The sequence below is a fragment of the Rhopalosiphum maidis genome, chromosome 2 (genome assembly GCF_003676215.2).
Source record: "Rhopalosiphum maidis isolate BTI-1 chromosome 2, ASM367621v3, whole genome shotgun sequence".
Lineage (NCBI taxonomy): Eukaryota > Metazoa > Arthropoda > Insecta > Hemiptera > Aphididae > Rhopalosiphum > Rhopalosiphum maidis.
The window spans coordinates 85,431,499-85,458,972 of NC_040878.1; the positions used below are offsets into that span (position 1 = coordinate 85,431,499).

Sequence of the window (27,474 nt, forward strand, 5' to 3'; positions counted from 1 at the left end):
ATTTCAAAATAATTATATTACTTATATTATGACAATATGATTTTTCCTAACTAGTAAACACACTTTTTGGAATGTGTTGGAACAAAACAAAAAAAAATATTTGTATATAAATATAAATATATTTATATGGGTGTCAAAGGCATATTTTTTTTAGCCTTAATCTTAAGTCTGAAAACACAACTTTTAATTTTTGATACAAGCACTAACAAAGTCGAAAAAAAAACAACAATATTTTAAAAATTTACAACAACACAATAAACTCTACATTCAATTGTTAAATGATTATTGCAACAAAAATGATTTGTGCTGGTTTTAAAAATTTAATTCTGTTAAATTTATGTATAAAAAAATAATTAAATTACTTCCATACCTATGAAATTATTAACCTAACCATTTATCTTAAATGCTTTAGTCAAATATCCACATTGTTTATGACAGAAATGACTTAGAGATTATTTGTGCCACTGAGTTGGCAGATTCACCTTTCACTATTTGCCTGTGATCTCCGGAAACAGAGTGGATGTTTAAAGAACCTTTGCAAAGCTATAAAATTTTAAAAAAAAAGTAAGATTATTGTAAGTTAGTGTACATTTAGGTATATTATTATACATACAGGTTTCAGTCCATAGTCTGGTCCAAGAGATACAAAGTTGTCTTTTGCTGTAACCAAGGTGACACTTCCATTGAATTTCTGTTCCGGTTTGTAATAGAACGAAACAAATAATTTGCCATGGAATAGTTTAGCTGCGGTTTTTAGTTCATCTTTATTTAAGGGTAAATCAGATAAGATATTTACTGCTTCTTCCAGTTGTTCTTCTTTTGTCTTTTTTGTGGCAATTTGATCAAAGACCTAAATTAAAAATAAAGTTCCCAGTTTAGAATTGATTTAAAACATTCAATTATAAATTAAGTATAAAAATAAAACCATAACTTTGTCAAAAAAGTAATAACCAATCAGTAACATTATATGGATATGTAATTTTTTTTTTTTTAATAAATATAAAGTATAAAATTTACCACTTGGTAGTCTAGTTCCTTGAAAAGTAATACAAAGTATGCAAAAGCATCTCTATCATCTACTTTGTTATCTGAATGACGGTTTTTAAATGCATTTTGATGTGTCAGAACATAAGATGGAGAACCATCCAACAGTACAAGGCTAACTTTCTCACCAGCAGCTTCTAATGCTACACCAGTTTCAAAAGCAACAGATGCACCAAATGAGTATCCTACAAGGTTGTATGGCCCAGACTTTTGAATTCCTTTAATTTTCTGAAAAAAGTCAGTAAACATTACATTAGTTTCTATCTTCAAAACCTAAAGTTATAACAACTTACAGCTACAAAGAATTTTGCCATAGACGCCATTGAATCAGTTGGGGCATCTTCAGTACATTGAAGTCCATAAATATTATAAGGTAATTTAGACGCTACTTCTTCTAGTGCAGATACAAAACCTTCAATCGCACTGAACATAAACACATTAAGCTTGCTATTTTCATCATTCTTCATGTTGATAATAGTTTCTTGAGGAACTAAACTTTGACTGAATTCAACCTAAAAACACATTTTGAATTTAATTTAAGATAGTCATAAAACAATCATAATGAAAAACACAAACCTGATCATTTCCAGCGGTTGTCCCATTAGGTGTATCAGCAACAACTTCATTACCATCATTTTGCAATTCTTGTAATCTCTTAACAGTCAAAGTTCTGATTTCACCAACACTCAACACCAAATCATAATTTCTTTCCAAAGTCTGTTTGATTTCAGCTCCCATCAAAGAGTCCATACCAAGATCAGCTAGAGTTGCTGACGCATTGATATTCTTAGTGTCTTTGATACCAAGAATATTGGCAACAGCTTCAATTAGGCTCACTTGTCCGGCACCACCAGAACCACCCTTTCTTTTTTCAGCCAATACCATAGAAGCCAAAACAGGTTGAGGATGTTGCAAAAATACATCAAAAGCACTCAAACACGAAGCCATACGCTGTGGTAATGTACCACCAACCACTGTTTCATTTCCACCCATAGTTTCCATAATAAGTCCAACATCTCCAATCGCACCCCATTGAATAGCCAACTAATAACAAAAAATTGATTATTAATATCAAATTAATTATTTTTAATTGAAAAAAAATTATTATATCATTTATATCAAAATGGACATACCCCTGGGAGACCAGCTTCTTGTCTAGCTTCACAAATTCTTTCCATGACAGAGTTAGCAAAACCGTAATTAGTTTGTCCAGCATTACCACGTCCACAAGATACTGATGAAAATACAACAAAGTGATCGAGTTCGGGACAAGACTTCCTGGTAACTGTGTCTAAGTTTTTGGTACCAGTTACTTTAGGTTTGCTCACAATTTCAAAATCTTGTGGAGTTTGATTTTCTAAGAATGCATCTCTCAGTACCTTAAAATAATTAATTACCAATTATAAATATTCAGAATAAACAAGATTGATTTGAAAATGTATGTGTACAAAATGTTAAAAAATATATTATTAATTTAAATTGAACAATAAATTAAAAACTTGAAGTTTGATATATAATTTACAGTCACTTGTAACTTTTAAACATACATAGAAAAAATAATAAAAATTACTTACAGCGGCCAAATTGAAAACACCTCCAACTGGTCCCAATTTGTTACTGTCATCAATCAATTGTTGAGCTCCATTAATTGTTGAACAATCAGCCTTAGATATCAGTACATTTACACCCGATTCTTTCCAATTGCTTACACAAGCAGCTTGATAACCAGTGGTAATTCCACTTCTAGCCGTCAATACAAGGTTTTTGGCACCTCTGACAATCAACCAATTAGCTAATTCTAACCCAAATCCTCCAAGACCTCCAACAAGCACATATGTTTTGTCTGGGTTCATATAAGACCGTGGAATAGAAGTTACCAGTTTGGTTGCAGGCTTTACAACTGCTGTAGATTCTTCGTCTCTAATTTTCAATACTACTTTTCCAATATGTTTACCAGATCCAATAAATCTAAATGCTTGTTCTACTTGAGATTCAGTGAATACTGTGGCTGGTAGAGGATTAACTGCGCCATTCTTAATACCTTCGTTTAACAATCTTACAACTTCTTTCTTATCTTCACTTTCAGATTTGCTATCAAACAATGAGTCCAATAGAATTCCGTGGAATGTAGTATTTTTCAAGAAAACGGACATTCCCAGTGGGCTGTTGTTTGACAAATCAAGTTTACCAATTTCAAGGAAACGACCATCCTTGGCCAAGCAACGGACAGATGCTTGAAGTTTATCATCTGACAATGAGTTCAGAACAAGATCTACACCACGACCTTTTGTTTCTCTTAATACGTGTTGTTCAAAACTGGTGTCACGAGAGTTGGCAATATTTTTGTCAGTTAACTAAATGAAATTATAAATTATTAGTTAAACATACAAATATTTTGTAATTATTAAAAAATATTATTAGTTTATTACAGTGATAATAATTATATTATTAATACCTTGGGGAATGTCTTTTTTAAGAATTCTCTTTTTTGTTTGCTACCAACAGTAGTGTAAACAGTAACACCCATATGCAGAGCAATAGCAATTGCTGCTTGGCCGACACCTCCAGTACCAGCATGAACTAATAATGAGTTGCCTGGCTTCATTCTTCCTCTTACACAGAGTGCATAGTAAGCCTAAAAAAAAAAAATGTATATGCTTACTTATTGTAGCCACATTAACTGGCATTCAATTACTTACAGTTCCATAAACAACAGGAATGGTTGATGCTTCTTCCAATGTCCATTTGCTAGGAACTTCCCACAAGAACCCAGGATCAGCAAGAACACTAGTAGCCAATCCTCTAGCAGCAAGCATACCCATTACCCTTTTACCTTTAGAGTTACGGCCAGAGAATTCAAGTCCAAGAATACAGTCCTAAATAAAATATTAAATATAAAAATAGCTCAATAACATTACTTAATATAAGTATGTAACATACTTGTCCAGCTAAATCACCAGGCAATGCATCAGGAGGAAGTTTTCCAGATGCCAACATGATATCACGGAAGTTAAGTGGTGCGTAGTAAACAGTACATAATTCAGTATTTGGGTAGTATTCAGGTCTAAAATTAAATATGTTTGTAAGTCAATAAACTTTTGTCTAAAACAATAAATACTCACTTGTAATAAGTCAAGGGTCCTTCAATCCATTTCAAACTGCTCAAATCTCCTCTAGTCAAAGCATTAATGTAAGCATGCTCAACTTGTAATGAGGGCTTATCCTGTTGGTTTTCTAATTTCAAATGTCTCATTGTACCCCACACCCCATTAGGCTTCAATATATTGCTCAGTAAATCTTTTTTCAACTGTGCAGCATATAGAGGAGCGGTTAAAGAGAATTTTGGTGCAGCTGGGTCTTTAATGAATACTGATCTGACACTGTTGCCACCAGGTTCTTGTTTAACACAATTAACCAAACCGACAATACCATTAGTGTCTTCTCCTTGAGCAAACAAAACTATTTTCTTGCTTGGGTCAACTTCAGCAGATTTTAGAGCCGATTTTAATGTCTCAACCCACTCGTAAGATTTTTCAGACACTTGGATAACCTCACTGACTGGTAATTCTTCACCAAGCTAAGTAACAAATAGAAACAGTTAAAAATAGACAAGTTGAGTTAATGCAATGAAATATAAGATTTAATTACATAGAGTAAATACATAACAAATTTAATAGCCATTTTATACCTTTCTCAATAAGAAGAAAGTTCTATCTTCAGCAGATAACTTGCTGATAAAAACAAGATTACTATTCTCGATAAGGCTTTGAGACACATTATTAGATTCGGAAGTAAGAACAAAGCCACCATCTTTTACTGTCTCTGCCAAGTTGTTTAATTTGTTTTGAGATTGTAACACATCAAAAGCAATTACTACATGAGCGTTAGATTCAATCGGACCATTTTCCAATGATTTGTTTATCATTTTTACTTCCATTGGTCCCAAAAATGGAGCTAAAGCTTGTGTTTGAGTTGTAGCTAAGGTTGCATCCAACTGAAAAAATAAAAAAATTGTTACTTGAGTACTTAAATATTTTATGTTGCAATATTTACAGATATTAAGGGTTCAGATTCCAGAATGTTGACAACATTAGGCATATAAATTCCTTCAAATGGTTTGTCTGCTCCGTATTCAACAACTTTTACTTTCATTGCACCAGCACTATTTTCCAATGCAATCTGAAGGTATGCAGCAAAAACACTTGAGACGTCTGTTATAGGAGAAGCCTAAAAATTATTATTTTTGTATTACTAAACCATTAGATTATTTATTATATTGTTAATACTTGAAATCTAAAATATAGCTGAAGTCTAGCAGTTTAATATATACATAATATATTAATATTAAACAATAGAAATGGAAATCTTATAAAATAAAATAAGTAAACACTAATTATTATAATATTAATAAAATATAATATAAATATTATAATCATTAAAATTACCTTATCACTGTTGTATGGTACAAATGTATACTTTTCTAATTTAGGAGCAGCCTGTGATTGTTGTCTTCTTGGAGCCAAACTAGCCTTCATGCCACGCAATTCAATACCACCAGATTTGATGACATCAATATCTCTGTACATGTATACCGGAACAGCTAAAACATAAAATATTTATTGTAATAAATTATGTTACAATATGTGTCAAATTAAAAACACTTACGACTATTTTCTGGTAAGGTTTCAATATATTCTAAATGTTTTGCTGGGTCAATAATAACTCTTTGCATTCTTGTTGGTAAGTACAACTCTTTAGTTTTCAAGCCCAAAATAGAAAACTGCAACATTGTATCAATGTATGTGATCCAATTTCCAATCCAATCCAATTTGCCACTGATGCCTACATTTTAAAACCATAAACAATTACTCTATTTTATTTTTTACATAAACATTAAATATTAATTTAGATATTTTACATATTCAATATAAAATAATAAAGAAAAGTATTCACTAAAAACCTTTATTATCAGCTTCTTTAACTCCGCGGAATACTCCTTTGTAGTCGTATCCTCTCAATCCCAAATCTTTGTAGATGTCTACAGATTTAAGAGATAAATTATTTTCATCAACATATGGTTCAGGTAATTCTAATTGTTCTGTTTCAATATCATCTGGAATGTAGATACGGCCAGTAACAGCCACTGAGCCACCTTCACAAATTTCAAAATTACCAGTTCCTTCAAAAATGTTGATAAGGAAGTTTACGTTTCCTGTACAATAACAAAAACAATTGTAAGTTAATAGTATAATTAAGATATCATTTAAAAAATAAGTAATATCATGGTGTATTTTATATTAGTATTTTTTTATTCATGCTAAAAGTTTTAATTATAAATAAAATAAACATTATTTTATTATATAATTACCGTCTTTTGGCATTATAGTTGCACGTAAAAATTGTACATTTTCGATAACAACTGGGAATTCTTCAATGTTCTTATCTTGAAGTTTAGCAAAAGTCCTCCATACAAGTGTCTATAAAAATCACAATCATACATTCAAAGTTATTCAAAAACATTAAAAATTAACTCTTATTTTACCAAATATCCAGTAGCAGGGAATAATACTCTGCCATCGATAGCATGTCCAGACAAATATTGGTCTTCTTCAGTACTCAAATCAATTTTAATAACAGATTCTCCAGATCCTGCTTCCTATATTTCAATTATTCAAGTTAAAATTAAATTATTTAAAATTAATAAAAACAAAACTATTATTTTTTCATTTGTATAATAAATTATGCAAAACATTTTTAATTTACCTTTTGAGCAAAATTGGTAACAAGCCATTCAACAGAATGATCCCATTCGATTAAAGACTGAATCATAGGTGTTCCTTTAGCTACTGGATAAGAAACAGCTGGATATAGATTTTTAATTTTTGGTTGAACTCCAGCGTTGTACAGTCTAAATCATCAACATTAAAGCATTGTACCTTTGATAACATAAATTTATGTATAAAAATAAAACTTACTTTCCAATGCCTGATAATAATACAGAAATGTTTCCTTCAGGGTTTGTTGATCGCTTAGTAAGACCAATACAAGAGCATTCAGGTCCTAAAGCTCTTTTAAGAATGGCTTGAAGTAAAGCATGTGGGGCGATTTCAATGACAACAGCATCTTTTGGTACATGAGCAAGAGCTTCCTAAATAAAACAAAAATATAAAAATTCAGTAAAAATAAATATATTATTATAGGAAAAAAATCTATGTAAATATCTAACATGGAACAAAACTGGAGCCAATAAATTGTTGACATGATATGCAGTTGAACTCATTTGAGCAAGTGGGGTATTCCATTGTGCTTCTGGGATGGAAGAACTGATCCATCGAGATGTACGAGGTTTTGGATTTGGTAAAATCTATAATAATATAAAATAACAAAAATATTTTTTAGTTAATACGTTTTTTAAATAATAAATTGAAGAACACATACACATATTTGTACATTGACTAAGACTATAAAAACCACTTACTCTTTCTAAGCTGTTGCGGAGCTTAGGTGCAGCATCAGCGATGTACTTAGAGTGGAAAGCATATCCAGAACTCTTAACTTCTTTAGCAAAAATTCCTTCAGCTTGTAAAGTCTTGACAAAAGCAGTGAGACTTGATGGTGGACCAGATACTGTTACACTATCTTCACTATTATGACAAGCAGCAACCAAGTCAGCAGGCAATCTTTTTTTAGTATCTTCCCATGATAAACCTTAAAATAAAAATGCTATTAGTATTGACAATTTGACATAATATGTAAAATATTTAATAATAAATATTATGGTATAAACCATAATTATTAATCAACAAAATATTTAACTTACCAACAGCAGCCATAGATCCTTGTGGCAATTTAGATTCTAAAATGCTACGACCTCTCCAGAACGCAGCCAAAATTGCTTGATCAGCATTAAATGTACCATCAGCATATGCACAACCAAGTTCACCAACTGAGTGTCCAACAACACCATCTGGTTCAATTCCAATTGATTTCAACAGATCGACTAAAGCAACCTTTACCACACAACAAATTTAATTTATCATTATATTTATTTTTAATATATAAAATTAATTCTAATACTAACCTGCATTGATGTTATAGATACAAATGAGTTAAGCACATTATCAAATGTTGTTTCGTCTTTTGAGTTAAGAATGCTAAGCAAATCTAGTCCTTCAACTTGAAGTACAGATGCAGCTCTATTAATTGCCCGAGCAAAAGGTTCTAATTGAAGGAGCCCTTCAACCATACCAGCCCATTGACTTCCCATTCCAGAAAAAACAAACCAAACTGGTCTTTTAGTAGGCTTGACTTCCTAAAAACATAATAACAAAATAATATAACTTCAGTATTTTAAATAATCCAACATTGAAATAAAAATAACTTACAGTGACTTCAGAGATTGATTTTCCAAGGACAGTGTATCCTCTATAACCATGTCCATTAATATTATTAGCATGAATATCATGTAATAAACTAACAAAACCGTCATCTAATGGTGTATCAGCAATCTAACAAAATTGCATTCAATTAAATAACTAAAAAAATAAATTGAAAGCTATAAAGTGATTTACATTTTTTAACATATTGTTAACTGCATCATTTGTTCTTCCAGATACGGCAATCAAACGTGGTACATTATTTAGAATTGGAGCAGTCTTTGGTTTAGGATTAGACTTCAATAAAACATGAGCATTGGCACCACCAAACCCAAAAGAATTAAGTGCTACATAGCCTCCGCTGTAATCCCAGTTTTTGTTCACAACCTATAAATGTAAGTTTTATAATAAGTAATTTTTTTTTTTATATAACTGTTTTATTATGAAATTACTTGTAATCTTCCATCTAATAAAGCTGGAATATCAGGGTTTGGGTTAGCAAAGTGAAGATTTCCAGGAATTTTTCCCGCTTCTAAGGAAATTACTATTTTAGCTAATGAACAAAGACCAGAAGCTGGTTCAGAGTGGCCCATGTTAGATTTAACAGAGCCGATTAACAGTGGTGTGGTACGATCTTTAGTGAAAAATTCGGCAATAGAATTAACTTCTTGAGGATCACCAACCTAAATTAAGACATTATTAGTTATAAAATTTTTAATCCAAATATCTTAAAAATTAAATGTATATACTTTAGTTCCTGTTCCATGAGCTTCCACATAAGACACTTCAGATGGGTTAACACCACATTTAGCATATACTTCTTGGATAAGTTTATTTTGCATAGCACCACTTGGGAATGTAATTCCTTGGTCTTTAAATCCGTCAGTGTTGATGAGTGCTCCCATAACTGTGGCATAGCTACGTTTTGCAACACTAGCCTTTTGCAAAAATATTGTCACAACAGCTTCACTTCTCACATATCCATTTCCTAAAATAAAAATACATGATTATAAAAAAATGTCATTTTTTATCATAAATATTAATTGATTTACCTGTGACATCGAATGCTTTGCACATTCCTTGTGGTGATAACATGCTCAATCTATGAAACTGCAATGAATTTGTAGGTTTCAACAATAGGTTAGCACCTCCAACAATAGCTGCATCACACTGCCCATTTTCAATAGCTTGCACAGCTTGTGACATAGCAACTAAACTACTGGAACAAGCTGTGTCTATAGCAAAACTAGGTCCATTAAAATCAAATGTGTATGATATTCTGTTGGCAAACATAGCTCGGCAACATCCAGTCAAGCCATAACCATTGACACGTTCTGGCAGTCTACTCAAATAATCATCAGTCTCACTGTTGGATGCACCAATGTAAACTCCAATTTTAGATCCACGTATATCATCTGGGTTCACACCTATTTCCACATATTGATGATTAGATTAAAAAACTTTTTTTGTTTATTCTATAACACATATGCATATTGAATAAAAGATAAAAAATTATCTTACCAGCATCCACAATACATTCATAAGTAGTTTCTAAAAGTAATCTCAATTGTGGGTCCATTACTTCAGCCTGTTTAGCATGCACTCCAAAGAAATTGGCATCAAAATATTCCAAATTCTTGAGTTTACCAGTTCTCGTTGGAAGGCCATGTAGACCTGAAATAAATTATAAATATACATGTTATTAGAAAAATGTTGTGTCAATATATAATACAAATTATATACTGTTTTACTTACCAGCTGGCCAACGGCGGTCATCATCTGTTACCAAATCAACACCAGCATACAAATTCTCCCTGAACTCTGCGATTGACTCTGATTCTGGAAGACGTCCGGAAATACCACTGATAACTATTTCATCATTTCCTGAGAATGGGGTACCATTCACAGCTCCATTGCTGGTTGGTTGTGGGAATCTTGCTGGCATTGTGCCTTCAGCTACTAAAAATTTTTTTTAAAAATATTATTAGTAATAGTAGAACAAAATAACATTAAAAATAAAAACATTATTATAATTTTTAAATTACCAACTTTGAAAGTAGGTATCTATCAGAAACTGAGGATAAAATAAAATTAGATTATACTCATCTTAACACATTTACGCTAAATAATGTAATAACAAAATGTTTTTTTTCATATTAGATATTGTACTAAATAGTAAAACAATTAAATTAATTATTAATGTTAACTATATATCCTGCTATATATCTATAGATATAAATATGTAGCAAATGTTTCATTTAATTCATATTTATAATCATGAATTAGTAAATCATAATAAAAATATCATGTTCAGTTATTGTTTACAAACAAAATATAAGTGGAACACAGTTTATATTATAAAGGCACTGTACAGTGTAATACTGTAATGTAATAAATAATTAATACATATACTATTCATTTTTCATAAAACAAACTGTAGGTATAACACAATATAGGTATCTAATTATAATTTGTTATTTTTATAAAAAAATATATTATTTAACTTAAATTATATCCTAATTACAAATGAAATTGTCTTACAATTTACTTATATTTGAGCAAGCTAACTAAAATAACCAAGAAATAATCTTAGATAAAAAATATCAGTAAACTTCCAATGCATTGCCTTTGCGACCATAGTTTAACTTTGAATTACTATACTGACTAGATTAAGATTACCTTAAAACAATAGGCTACTAAAAATTAATTTTACACTCAACATTTATTCAAATGTTTGCCATACCTACTATCATTAATTCCTGTGTTTTATTCTTTTATGTATATAAAAACTAAAAATATTATTAAATCTATAAGCTTGTCATTACAAACAAACATTACCAACTCTACTATAGGAATACTATATTTTATACAATTACTGAAAATTAATTATGAATATAATGAATTATATTAAATATTTTAAAACATAATTTCTATTCTTACTGACAATGTATCAAATTATGTTTCAGAAGAATATTTGTAGTGCACAATTTGTTTTATGTACCAGCCTACATATCTACCATATTAATTATTCATATTTCACATTTACAACACAATATATATTATCCAACAAAAATAAAACTACAAGAATTAAGAAACATTACATTATAATATTTTAATAGCAAAATATTGATTGTGTGAAAAAATAGAATCAACTATTTTTTTTTATAATTGCTAATATAAGGTCAAACTAGATGCCTAGATCAGGTTATTATTCGATAATAATAATTTATTAAAATCTACTAAAAGTATCAATGTTATAAACATAGATTTTCCGAGATCATTATACCTATTTGTTACGATGTTTAAAATATCCATGACCTTGAAAAAGGTCGTAATAAAATCACACTAGGCATTTAAGATTTAACATAGACCGTGAACGCAATTTTTTCCAAGTCTAGTTAAAACTAGTTTTCTATAACTATATTTTCATTAAATAATATTACAGATATAGTCGGTATAGGTAACAAATTACAAGATAATATTACCTATATAGTTACGCAATCACCACGTCAGGTGTTTGAAAATTCAACAATTTACGTACGTACGTAAACTTCAATAAGCAAAATTTTTGTGAGTAAATAGGTAGGAACTGCATTGTTAAATTTTTCAAACATCTGGTATGATTTAAAAAGAATAAACATTTTGAAATGTGACAACAAAATTGTATTATTTGGCAAATTTTAGAGTACGAGGCAGTGCCGGCGCTAGGGGAAGACAAATGGGAAAAATGTCCAGGGCCCCGCGATTTTTAATTATCACTTTAATACCGTGAGACACATTGACATTTTACTTAATTACAATTTAAATTAACAAATTATAAGTCTATACAATTATTATTCTATACTACACATCACACATGTATAATATTAGAATGGGGTACTCTGGGGTACCTAATAGCTAATACCTTGTCCAGGGCCCTGCAATATCTAGCGCCGACACTAGTACGACGTATACGAATTATTGTTATCGAGAAAAACCAAGAAAGGTGTCACAAATTAAAAAGTTATAAATGATCATGCAAAATTTAGATTTTAACGATGTCGTTTAATATGAATAAAAATAAAATTTTAATTACAGAAATAATTTTTTTTTTAAACCATATGAAATATAATAATAATAGATGTTAAATACTATAATAATATGGTATATCTACGTTTGGTTAGGACATTATTAATAATTGCTACAAATTACAATCGTATTCTTCAAAATTATAATTAATTAGTAGGTTAGAATGTAGTAATGATCGGTAGTTAATGTAGATTTTGCGTTATTCGCTGTATGTAGAATATATACTGTTTAGTGAATGATTTTGATACATTGTTATCTTTGTTAAATAATAATCGTTAAAATATGACAGAAACTAATAGAATTTTATAATTTAAAAAAAAAATATATATATACATATATATATATTCAATCGAATCAATTTGTCATCATTACAGAGTCACGTGTTGAATGCTTTAGTGTGTTGGTTTACAGCTACAACAGTGACAGTTTGATTACAATATTACACAGAAGTTCAGGGGCATGCTCACGGGAGATGAGAGTATCATAATACACCCTACTTCTGCCTTTTTTTGTCTATTGATTTTTCATAATTCATTGTTAAAATACAATTTAATGATTTCAATATTTTTCATGTAATAAAAAGCACAAGTTCCCATTACACTCAATTAATAATGTATAATAATAACTAACAAGAACCCACAAGTAAATGCAAAAATATATTTTTATTTTTCCCATTATAATTATAACGTGGTTTGAAAATAGTGAGTTGTCAAAAATGCATATGACCCTTAAAAAAAATTGAGCATGCCACTGCAGCAGTTAAAATGAAATTAATGTGAAAGCATAATACTCGAAAAATATTCATATTAGACCATTTGACTGGACTTGTAATATAGTGAATCTAAGTCTCGACGATGATGAATAAATAGGTACTGATCGACAGCGCCATTGTCACGTTTTATGGAATTAAAAGAAAATTCCACGATAAATACGATAATAATTTACTAAACTGAGAGATGATCTTTGAAACACATGATAATCGGGACCGGTTAAATTGAAACAATTTGGTCAATGAATTACGATGGAGGTAATTAAAAGATGAATGATTACTAGGTATTCATAATTTTCTAGTGGTTTACCTATATTAATATAACTAATATAAGAGAGTATGATCGATGAATATAATTACTGCCACATAATAATATTCAATAGCGGTGTGAGTACGACGAGAAAACTACTCTCGGTAGTAACTAAAACCACAACCGCAGAAAAGTAATAATTACTACGATTTGTTTTACGTACCTAAAAGAAAATGTAATTAATCTATAGAACGATGGAGAATTGAGCTAAGCATACATGATTTTGTACATTACTACATAATATCACGAAAATAAATAAAAAATAAACAATAATTGTATCTAAGAAAATCGAAGAGAGAAGAAACATATAACATCAACTGAACTGTGTATTAGAGAATATTTGACTAGGCAGCCCGGGGGCCGGCAGCCACAACTGTTATCGCACACGAATACTCTGTCGAAAAGATAACGCCTAGGCGGCGGCGTGTAATCTCTCGAGTAACACACAAATAAACAATACAATATTATTATCATAGTAGTTATTATGAATTATGAAATATTAATAAATTATGATTATTATTATATTATCTTAACGATTTTAATTAGTTACTTCTTAGTTCTTACCCATTTCGGTCGTACTAGGTATATAATATTGTTGATCGGCGAGTCGAGTGGTGTGTTAACCCGATACGACGTCGTCGTATAAATTTCGAACCACTCTACTGGAAAAGGCTTGACGTTTATTAAACTCACGACGTATTCGATTCGCCGGATGTAGTTATCATTCGATAATGAATACGTGCGATTATTTATCGTATAATTACCGCCGTTTTGTCGACGTAACACAACTAATATTTTATACTAGGTATGATAATAATTGTAAAACGCCGAAAACCGTTTTACGACTTTGAATTCGAACACGCGAACGACTGAAGTACGTACTTAAGAGGTTTAACGAGATAATATCGTGTTTGTTTCTCTTCGAAATATTGTTTGGCGATATTATTCGGACGGACGCCAGACACCAGAATGAAACAAACCTCGGCAATACAGGCGCTTTAGCTAGTCTTTACTACGGCGTGCAATAACGCGATCGTGAAACGGAAAGAGGAGATGAAAAATAAAATGGGTAGAAAAAGCGAAGAAAAAACCGTTTCTACCGTGTATCGTAGCGTCGGCGGGGAGGTGGTTAGGTGGAACTGTGGAAATGTGGAAGTGGCGTGACCCGAGGATAGTCGGTGGCGTGATACTAGAACGGGCGATCCGATTGGATGAGGGATCGTTTGCGCGCACGCGCACGATCGGGTCGACGACACACGCACGCGGTGCGTCATCGGGTCTTTGGTATCCTCGGCCGCCGCGATTAGCGCTGCCGCCGACAACGGATCGTAGTCTCGCCACAAGGTCAATATAGCCACACGGGTACACGGCGATATCTGCCGGCGGCGGCGGCGGCGGCGAGCGCAACAATCACAATATAATGCGACGCAGCACTGGGTCAGATTTTTGTGTTTTGTTTTCGTATTTCGTTTTCTTTTCCTACCAATCAAAGCAAACGTTTCTGCATTCGTCATCGCTCGAAACACCGACGGTTTCCCACAGTTGAGAGTGGTTTCAAAAACCCAAATTCCAAACACCGACTACTGCACCATCCCCCCCTAACAAGTTCCGACCAACACCCTACTACATAAAGGAATTTAACAAGATCCTCCCATGATATCCTTAATAGATTCCTTTTATATTTTAAAATTCCTTTAACTTCTGATTTATGTCACATAAAATATGTGTAATAGCTATAGGAAACAATTCTATACTTGATTTTTTTTTTCAAGCGCTACAATATTCATTCCGTGAGATTCTTTAATGATCATAATAATTGTACGAATCGTAATTACGGTTTAAATATAAAAATGTATTTATCATTTAAGATTACACATAATTACGTATTAAAAACTAATAATTTATTACCCTATTTTAAAAATAAGAGATAAAAAGACAATTTAACGATCGTTAAATATATATATATATATATATTATAATTATTAGTATAAATTTTAATTTCCTAGTAAGGAACTCGGCTTTTGGAAACTGTTGAGTGACATTAATTTTTATTTTTATTATATTAGACATTAGTTTATTACACAGGGAACTAATTATTGCTAATTTATTACTACTATTTACTACTATTCACGAATATTAACTAAAAATTTTAAAAAAATTATGTCAATTATAGTATTAAAATTGCTTAAAATATATTATCCTATATAATAAAATGATTTTTGGTCAGAACAAATAATATAATATCATAATCACTGCAATGCTCTATATGAGTATACAAGGAATACTTGAAGTATTTTTTCAAAGTAATAAATAATAGAAAATTGGCATCAATGAAGATAATTAATTTGTTTGATAAAAAAAAACAGTATAAAGATGACTAAAATACATTTCAGAAAGAGTGGGTAAAATTAAATTATAATTACTTTTTTATTAAATACCTATTGAGGGTACCCTCACTAGCCTCTATATTATTTTGTCTATCACCAATGTATCAATAAAATGTCGATATTTGCAATATTGTCAACAAAACTACTGATGTCATTGAGACTTCATATATCGTCAACGACAGTGTCGATTAAATGAAATGACGTAAAAATATTTTAATTACACCTAATTTTATTAGCATATAGTATATGTATATTATTATAAATGTTTCTACGATAGACAACTCGACGCGATCTTAAAAATATTCTTGTTCGTTTAATCCTTTACAATAGTTTAAAAAAAAGTAAAATTTATATCTAAATATCAAAATAATATGATTTTAATTAAGAATCGAGAAAATAAATTATTGTATGTCATGTATTATTTATATAGATTACATATTATTCATACCAAGATGCCATCGTGTCAATATCCTAGTATAAAAGTATGAGTAAATCGTTACTTTTAAATATTATAAATTGAAACATTTTAATAACTGATATAATTTATATGTTTAAATAATAATAGCCAATATATAGGTAATTTGAAACAGATTTTATCAATCAAAAAGTCAGTTATATTCGAATTAACGTAATTTGCACTAAGTAATATCACAGATAAATATAAAGAAATAGTAATAACGAGATTAATTCAAAACGTGTTTACATTCCGACGAAAATTTAAAACTAGTTTTGCGAACTCCATATGACATAGGCCTATGCGTCCAGATATATAGTATAAGTGTATAAAAAAATGAAAAATATGCTACGTAAATAATTTAGTAGGCCATATGTTAATCATATGAATACCTAATTATTTATTTATGAACCTAATTCACCGAAATCATTATCAAATTAATTAGATATAGACATATAAGTTGTATATTTAAGTTCAGCGATAAATTTCCGCGTGTCTACTTATAATAGTACACGGATGAAGAGTTTAACATGTTGATGTTATGTAAGAATTCTTTATCATGATATGTATCCACGATGTACATAAAAATACAATAATACCACTGCGAATTATTCATACATAATTATTAAAATCATGACTATAATATGCTAACATCGCAATAACAAAATAAACATAATACAATTAGGTATACAAGTAATTCTACAACATTGAGTTGGGTCATCCGTTGCCCCATTTTATTTGTAACATTTTTGACAGTGGATTTAACATCAAATATTTCATAAATAAATTTATTCGTATTCTACATAATTTGACCGTTAATTGTTTTACAACATTATACTATTAAACATATATACCAAGTATTTAAATTACATAAACAGATATATAAAATCAAATCATAGACATTTTGAGCCTACGTCTCTATTATTATATACATTTAAAAGAATAAATAATTATTGTGATCAGTGCGGTTGAGTTTACTTTTTCTCTATTAACAAAAAAATGATACAGTTTATGATTATATCTTATGCAGGGCCGTTCTAAGGCCGGGGCGAGCGCGGCCCATGCGCCAGGCCCCACGGGTTCGACTTCTCATTTGGGTCCCGCGCTCAAACACTTGTAATCATTTTTGTAGGCCCCGCAAATTGTAGGAACGGTACTGATCTTATGATATGAATATTTAAATTACATATATTATACCTACTCATATACCTAATATTTTATAAAATTATAAATTTAAAAAATGCAACTCAACACCTTGTATGCGTTCTATATTTTTTGTGAAAAATTAGGTGCGAGAATATTAATGGTTAAAATAGGTGAATAATATTATATTTTGGTAGTCTATACTTCATTATATTGTAAATTTTTATCTATAACAACTATATATCAAGACAAAATACCTAACAAATATTAAAATAGTCCAATTACTTTATATAGCGTCGCAGAAAATGTATTTTATCTGAACTACAAACCTTAGCTGATATAGATTATACATATTATATAATAATCAGTATTATTTTTTAATAGATATTCACTATTATACATAATAATTTAGCTATATTAATATTTAATTCGTAAAATTGAAAGAATCGTACTTTTATGATCTTATTTCATTACAAAAAATTTACTTTCACCTTAAAATAATGTAGGATGAGTTACACTAGTTTTTAATAGCTGATGTTTCTTATTTCTTAATGTTAAAATAATTGTAAAGTAACCGAAATCTACGAATTAAAAAAAAACTGATAACGAGCAATAATGATGGGCAAAAGGGATAAAAAAAATCGAGGAGAAAGTATATTATAGTTGAGTTATAGATGATTATCAAACATTGTTAAAAAAATCAATACACGTCTTGTCGGTATAAAGGACTGATTGACGCATAAGTAAACCGGCGGGAATTTTTAATAAACAACACGTAGACAGAATAGCTACGCCGTACGATTTTATCAATATTGTATAGAAGAAGAGAATTAAGTATGTATGTGACATATTATCATAAATAAATTCATATTTAAACAAATAATGTAAATAGGTAGTATACTATATAGTGAGTAAGTACCTATGTAATTTTGTTAATATAATTTTATGGATAATGTGACGAACCGTGAACGGTAAAATATATATAGCCAATATAGGCGCGAATAGTAATGACTAATGAATATAATAATATTGAATTTGTATACGCAAACATTATACATATATCGTTTAGGATAAATAAGATAAACTCAACGTACTTTCTATAGGTAGTTTGGATTAGGTGTTTTCAAGTGGTAGAAAGAAAAAATATTTCTTTCGGTTTGTGCGATCAATGATCACCTACATATTAATATATCAATATCCGACATTTACCTACGCACGCATTTTAAAGCACGACATTGAATATTAGATAAGTTTTCACTCACGCTCAGTCCGTATTAATTAAACAAGGGCGTCGGAATGATAAAACGGAAACATTATAGTTCCTAATCAGCATTCGATAATATATTATTATATATTTATATCATTTTTCATTATTAAAGTATCTATTAGACTATTGCAGTTTGTCTGATAATTTTTTATATCAATAATTATTCGTTCAGTACAATATTATATATTATAGTGAACCGTATATAATATTAATTTTTTATTCATATTAGCAAATAAGGCTAAACAGTTTACTGTATAAGTACAGAAGTCAAGAAATACATTTTATGGACAATAGATATATATATTAACTTCATCGAGCCAAATGCAAGCATTTATACTCGTCTGATACTCGTAGTACACAATTTAAGTACAAAATTAAATAAGTAAATAGTTTGTATTTAGAATAGAAATTGGATCAATTAAACATCTTTAGTGTGAAATATCAATATATATATATATATATATTATTTAAATTCGAGCTATAGTTCAAACGCGTTCATGGTAAATAACTCAATAAAGCTAATATTTAATTATATTTACAGAAATAACGTATATTGAGATGTAAGACTTATTGATAATATAAAATATATTGACTATTATTTAGTGTTTAGACAGTATTATATTCTAACGCTTCGGAAAAAATGTTAGTATAACAAATGTTATGACTATTAAGTATTAAGTACGTATTTGTTTTACGATTATTTTTATAAAAACCCTAAATGGTGAAATGTGTTTGAATTGGATTCTTGTTAGTAGTAACACTCAGTAGATTGAGCAATCTCTGCAATAAACTTCAAAACATATCATTAAATAATTATACGCATTGTCAATAATGTTATCAAAAATAATTAACTAGATACGTAAAAGTTCAAAAAAATAAATACTCAGAGTATATGTAATATGGAAACAGTCATAAATTATTATTAATTTTTATGTAGTCTTTTGATATACAGACATGCTGTTTTACAAAAATGGTTAAAGATAGCATATTTTTTTAGCATTTCTAACCCATAAAAGAGTATCTTGAGTAAAATTTGTATAATATTAACACTCCTGAAGTACTAAAATAAAAGTTTAAAGAAAAAAATGTCTGAATGAACAATGATCTATAAAACCTATCCAGTTGACCAATTTAGGTTAAATTTGCCATCCATATACGTAGTATATAATATCAATACACATTAACAAATAGTTGTAATAAATGTAGATTCACAGAAAATTAATCCAACACAATAATACGATCAATAAATGCTTGTTAATAATACTGTAAGAAAACAGAACTACCTGTGTAAATCTTAAATAACTGTATATCAATTTTAAAACCCCATCTTTTTTTTTCTTATCGTTACGCGTGCTACTAATATTATGCTATGAACCCTTATTAGGAAGATGAGGATTTCCATCGAGGATCGATAATTTAAAATTAATTAATCCACTGTATTATATACTAGGTAATCTATTCATATGTAGGTATAGGTATAGTATTTGCTTGTACGAGTATACTATTATATATATTGAATTATTATTTCTATAAAACTGTAATAATAACTTATATTTTCAAATGCAATGATTATAATTTTAACTTACTGAAAATAAATTAATAAATAAATTTAAAAAATGTCATATCACCACTCGAAATTAAATTTAAATATGTGGGTATATAATATTTGAATATAAACGTCAAATTGAATTATTTCATGGAGAATAACAAAAATTAACAATAATCGTGTGTTAGAGTAGGTAGGTAGGTACTTACATGTATACGAATGTCAGCCGAGATGAACAATTTACAAAAAAATATGGTGTGTTGAGGTATCTATGTACAATATATATAATACAACTATGTGTCTGCGTGCATGTATATAGTAATAATAATATCCAGTTGCTGCTCCAAAATAAGAACGAACTACACTACCTGTGTTCACGCTGACTGATATGCGCGGACAAACGGCGTTAGTCTGCGTTTTCGATTTCGATATCACAATAATGATCGATATGTAAAGTTGTGATTATTGGCTGGCATAGGGAGAAAAGGCCAATTACTATAATTATTAGCCGCGTACAATCGAGAGGAGACCGTTGAGAAAATCCGTAAATATGATATATATATATATACGTGTATACGTGCGTGTGCGTGGACCTCTATCTACCTGCGTAGGCTATGATTTGTTTTTTAAGAATCGATGGAGGCAATAACGGCCGGGTCAACGAGATAAAGAAGAGCAGAGTAAAAATATAATATTATAATAATGTACATATTATTACTATTATTATTAATATTATTATTATACGGCGAAAAAATACGGTTTTAACACCGTTTTAATGCACCAAGGGCAAATCAATGTTAAAAGATTACACACGATAATCACGGTACAAAGAGAAGCCGTTTGTCCAAATATTATATTTAATAATACATTATATATATACCCGCATTACATATCATACATATAGGTAATATACCAATATAATACACCGCGAGTATATTAAATGATGCACATGTTTAATATACCAAAAATGTTTTATGCTGATAATACATATATATATCGTATCCTGCAGATCATTTATTCTTCATTTATATGATGCTATATATATTTTATGGCATAAACGACTACATAATAATATATATATATATATATATATATGTGTGTGTGTGTGTGTGTAATACGTACACAGCCTGAATGGACCCGGTTTTTTCTTAAAAGAGTCAATGACATTATTAATGCGTGTCCGATGCGGTCGTATGACTACCACTACCGATCTTCGTACAACCAAAAACTTATACCTCCCACTGGTAATGCTACTATACTACATCTACGATCTACGTATATGGTAAATAGCCAATAGGTACCACTATATAATATGACGATATATGCGGTCAAAAAATCTAAAACGTAAAAAAATAGACACAGACAACAGCGAAATTATTTGCCCTGTATTTACCATATCAACGATAATAATGCCACTGGCATGCGGCAGCTAAACGACCTTGCATGTGTCAATACAAAAATCCGATCGAAACAATATTTTATTATACTCTAAATACTTCTGCAGCAGGTTTTAAATTTCCTATTTTTTCCACTTACTCAAATTTGGATTATTTTAACGAATCAAATAATTTTTACTCAGATAAAGGTAAATTATACATTTCGTTTTTGAATCTGGTGTACAATCATCAACATACACAGTTTATTGTTATTATTATTTATTGTACAGTTTACACTATATGCATATACAAATACATAAAAGAGTATATAATATTCTCCCTAAACCTGGCATATAATTTCCATACTAAACATTCAAAATACATATATTTAATCTTAGAAATATTATCATGAACATAAAATTATAAACAAAACAAAAAAATGTGTAATTTTGAATTTAAATTTCTTTCCCAACTCTATAAATCTAAACCTTTCTTAAACCTAATGTTGATAAATTTATTAAATTTGTTAAAATTATATTGTGAAATAAATAAATTATTAATGCATGAAATCTTAAAAGCTCCGTTTTATGATACATAATTTTATTTTATAAATTACATGTCGTATTAGATTGAAATATTGAATAAGTATTAAATATATTTAAATATAATATTAAAAACATATTTATAAAATTAATATATTATAAATGTATAAGCATATTTTTTGTAAGTATACTTAGTTAATTAGCGATGTCTCTGAATGTATACATAATATAGATGTATACATTATAGACATAAAGTCTGATGTAGTATGAAATAAAATATCAGTACCTAAATATTTGTTGATACTCATTTGTTATCGGTGTTATTTCCTCACTACCACGTCGTACCTATACAGTTTATAATATAAACACATATAAACTTTATATCACCCATCACCAAGGAATCGTCCTTCAGGTATCATTGGTATCAACAGTCTAAAGATGGGAAATTTATAAACTTTGTATTTTGATATCTTATAATATGTAAGCGGAAAGTTTATAAGTAATTTATATTTTATATAATGGGAGAAAATACTTCTTAGTTAAAATGTTTAATTGTATATTTTATTGCAATATATATAAATATATTATCATTTGTTAGTATGTCATCAGCGTATTACTATGTAAAGGACTTAATAAAGTACGCATCTATATCATAGACAAACTATATGATTTTAAAACATCGTTAAATTTAATTTTAACGAGTTATTAACCTAATATAATATTTATGAAGCATATGATACATAATTATATGTCAAACTCTTAATAAAATGTTGTATAAACTATATAAATAAACAATTAATTAAAGTAATATAAATATATATATATATTATATATTAGAATAATTCTTTAAAAAAAATTTTCGTTAAGAAATAATTGTATACATACAAGAGGCAGCTACGTAAATGCATTACAGTATAACACTAAATAGTTAACACCTATTTCATATTTGCATACTTACTTTAAGTCTTTAAATATTATATAATATTTATAAATATTAAAATAAATTATAAAGTAAAAGTATACCTAATAAACATAATATAACTAAAAAAATGTAAACTGTAAAATATTAACCTATATTTAAATTTTTTCTATTTGTAGGTAGTAAATAATTTTAATATCTAAAAATGTTTGGTAATTGATTAGTTCAGTTTTGTGTAGGTATATTTTGGTATAATAAAATATAATAAAGTTAGGAAATAATAATGTTTGTTATACTGCTATCACTTAACCCTTTTTTCAATGGGTATTATAATAATAAAAAGTTGTTAAAATGTTGCTAACAACAAAAAAACTACTGAAGAATATTATAATAATTAAGATTGTAAAAGTAAATTTGACTATTGGTATTTTGAAAAATAGTTTTTTGTATATTATTATCGATGAGTTAAGACAAAACTATATAGATCACTAGTTTAAATATTATTAAAACTAGATAGGTAACTAATATACAATACATAACACCAGGCACGTACACAAAAAAGAATTTCGGAGGGGGTTTACAAAATTTAGCAATACAAATTGTACCGCACCATTATAAAACAATTCTTTCCTCGTTAATTAAAAATATTTCGGGGGGGGGAGTCGAACCCCACCTACCCCCCGTACACGTGCCTGCATAACACAAATGCATTTATGAATTATCTTTAAAGACTGTTAAATCGAAACAAATCATAAATTTACAATTTATAACCACTGACAAAAATATAATTAACTATTTTTGAAGTAAATATAACACTTGATTAAACTGCTGGTATACATTGTATTTTTTTTTCATAAAATACGATACATATTAATAAAAACTTAAAATAAAATAATATTATGCTAGATAAAGAATCAGCACATGGATAGATATTCAAGATCATACCAAAATTCTATGGTTATAGTAAAGTTGTAAAATAGGTTGTAAATAATAGTCTATAGGTAATAGGTACCTATTACTCGGTAAGTAATACATATATAATAGGTAGTAGGTACCTAGTTATTAATCATGTGCATTTGATGTTTACTTATACAACAATAACTTTATTTAATTTTTAAATTTTGCACATTGAATAATACTTGATTAAATAATTGAAAAATTTATTTTTATGAAAATAAAGGTTTATAGGAGTTACAGTAATGAGTAGATGATTATTTCAATTCCTGATTTGTCGGGAAACGAAAAACGGTCACGCGATTTTAAAATATATATATATTACTAATTGTACGAGTGAAGGAAAAATACATACAAATAATATACTTGTTGACCTCATAACATTTTTTTTTATTTATTTAATAGTCAACAAATCTGAATGATACTCATAATTACAGTTTGCAATATATGCAAGGAAACGAAGAAAAATGAAAACATTAAATTCACAAATCTAATAATAAGGAACTTAATAAATTGTATAAACACAGATTTGTGGACTGATTGAGTTTAATGCGAACATGCGCGCAGGAACCTGTTTTTTCTTTTTGTTCTTCAGTTTCGTCTAGATAATTTTCCACAAGGTCCCCTATAATATAAGCAAACTTTAAATATACTAATTCTAGGAGTGTCTTGTGACTACATATTTTAATGGTTGAAGAGAAAACCTGATTGCAGTTACTTAAATTGAACTATTTCATTGCAAGTATAAAGTGTATTCGTGTACAAGTCAAATCAAATCACTGCCGGGATTACTTATACTTTTAGCTTGACTTTTAGCAAGAGAAGTGTAGCAATTGTTCATATATAGACAACAAACGCCATGCTAGAATAACGCTGTGTTTAGTGTCAATACAGCAATAGAAATAACAAGAAATAAGAAACAGAAATAACAATTGATATAATTTTTGGTAGAGTTCTCTTAATGAAAGCTAGGTGCTCAATAAACGATATCCATTTATAATATAAGCATTTAAGAAGGATTTAAATTTTATCGATAAATTTTTTAATGGACGTTAATTACACAATTTACAACCATGAAAAACTAATCAATTCTTGCAACAAAAACTATAAACATGACTAAAAAGTTAAATATGCAGTAATATACGAGTACCTATATAGTTTATATAAATTATATATTAAGTTTAGTAGGTACCTGGTGGTAAAATATGATTGATAACTAAATAAAAATCAATAAACAATTTTATATTAATATTAACATTATGTTTCAATACAAAAAATCGCAAAAAATAATCAAAACTTGTCAAAATTCGGAAAATAGGATCAAACAATTTCATAGGGATTTATGGTGGGTGATTTTATTAATTTTAAACTTCCTTGATGAATATTATTTACAATAGTAAAATACGTCAAAAATTTGCTCATTACTGTAAACCTAAACAAAAACACATGCTAACCCGACGATTTTACAAACCCATGTGGTATAATAATTAATATATTTTTAACAAGAAATATTTACACGTAGATAGCTTAAAATTATCTAACTGAAAATGTTAAAATCATATTTAATCGGCATTATCATATATTATTTTAAGTTTGCGAACTGTAAAAAATTAAACAATTATCATTGGAGTAGGAAATAAATAAATAATAATTTGCCAGCATTACGTTGAATAAATTTATATACGTAATTAATGTCTTTTCACAGCGAATCTCCATTAAAATTTGCCAATCAATTACGGTGGTCACAGCCGTCGCGTCGAAAGTAACAAAATATAACTCTTAAACCTCGATCATAATCAGGTAAAGAAAAATTATGCTTTATCGTAAAATCTTAACGAGGTTATTTAACCTAATAATTAATGTTTTTTCTAGTCATACCTATTTCTTTCTGTAAATAATTCAAAATAATATAGTGTGTGAATATGCAAATACTACCTAAATAGTAAATACATATTATACAATGTTGTACGCCTAACGCATCTGCGGAAAACGATTTAAAAATAAAATATAACCTAACCGACATTGTTTGCCTATTGAAATAATTACTACCTACTATGCTTGGAAACAGAGGAAACAGAGGTCAGACTGGTTAGAGTAAAATCATAATTCGAACGACAGATAAGAAACAAACTTCGTAGTAGACATTATAATCTTATCGATGATAATGGTGATGATGATGAGTCGTTTTCATACCTAATGATTCTTGTCGTTTCTGCGTTAAATGTTAATAATCTTTTAATAATATTTGTTATGCTGTGGTATCACTCACAAGTCTGAAATTCTGCATTGCGTTAAAGGCAAATGAACGAGCAACAGCGTAGCAAGGTAATGAAAACGTTCAGAAATGTATACATATAAGTGTATAACAAAATAATATAATCAAACGTTTATTGACTGCACAATAAATTCCATGCAATATTGTTGTATATTTAGTAATATATTATTATACAGTGGGCCGACTCGTTTTCCCGTTTTTTTCGCGTAGTTTCACACGGAGAAAAACGACAAAACGCCCTGAACACACTGTATGCTATAACAATAATAATATATCAGTACATCACAACACATCTAATACGTCTGTCAAAATAATAATAATGAAATATTGTAATAACGCGTCGTCGACGACGACGACACGATACGCGCGCGCGCCACTCACGTGTGACCCACCACCGCCGCCTCCACCGCCGCCGGCACTGATCATCGAAACACCGGCACGACGCGACGTGGCGACGGCGGTGGAAGAAATCGCAAACGAGAAATCATTTTTAAAAACCGTATTTTTTCGGAGCTCCCGAGTCCCAGACGACGGCGTCGTGGTAAATACTATTATCACAACGCTACCGGTAGAAACACGTGGCCACGATCCCGTACAACACCACGACTACACACGAGATCGTGCGAGACGGTGTAAAAACGCAATTACCTATCAAATTTTGGCTTTTATTTTTGTTTTTTTTTTTTTTGACAATAAATCGTGATAATATTATCATCATCACTGTGATCTATATAGACTAAAAACTCACGTGTACGGCGTCTGAGCGATTGTAATTTTCTGCGTCACTCGGCGGGACGCGTGCGATTCGCCGATGAGGTTTTTCGACAGCGCGACAAACGGGCGATATCGAAAAGGCGGCGATCGACAAATTGTTCAACGGCACACGCGAATAGAAAAAAAAAAGAGCGTCCGACGATATCTCTGCTCCTTCTCGTCCTGTTGATTGATTTCGGAGACGAACGCGTCAAAAATTGTCGCCGCCAACACGGTGTGGTACGAAACGTCCGAGTGCGGACGTGCGATGTGTGAAACTGAACGAATTAT

The 27,474-nt window shown here is 29.5% G+C and overlaps 1 protein-coding gene across 3 annotated transcripts; it reads right to left on the reverse strand.

Moving 5' to 3' along the window:
- LOC113552745 (fatty acid synthase-like) lies at positions 1-27,474 on the reverse strand. 3 transcript variants are annotated; one of them, XM_026955637.1, is made up of 32 exons: positions 27,179-27,474; positions 10,176-10,379; positions 9,942-10,094; positions 9,473-9,847; positions 9,170-9,408; positions 8,873-9,103; positions 8,616-8,807; positions 8,430-8,552; positions 8,126-8,356; positions 7,865-8,054; positions 7,523-7,752; positions 7,271-7,408; positions 7,020-7,192; positions 6,808-6,952; positions 6,587-6,700; positions 6,413-6,521; positions 6,005-6,256; positions 5,710-5,886; positions 5,490-5,644; positions 5,098-5,271; positions 4,733-5,038; positions 4,167-4,621; positions 3,985-4,108; positions 3,744-3,920; positions 3,500-3,679; positions 2,619-3,398; positions 2,178-2,423; positions 1,621-2,088; positions 1,338-1,556; positions 1,018-1,272; positions 614-850; positions 1-543 (listed from the first exon to the last, which is right to left on the reverse strand). In XM_026955637.1, the coding sequence occupies exons 2-32, from the start codon at positions 10,363-10,365 to the stop codon at positions 430-432; spliced, it is 7,152 nt and encodes a 2,383-aa protein (XP_026811438.1). In that variant the 5' UTR covers positions 10,366-10,379; positions 27,179-27,474; the 3' UTR covers positions 1-429. The 3 variants fall into 3 exon arrangements, with proteins under 3 accessions (XP_026811438.1, XP_026811439.1, XP_026811437.1); XM_026955638.1 differs by lacking the exon at positions 27,179-27,474 and adding an exon at positions 20,574-20,770; XM_026955636.1 differs by lacking the exon at positions 27,179-27,474 and adding an exon at positions 14,132-14,620.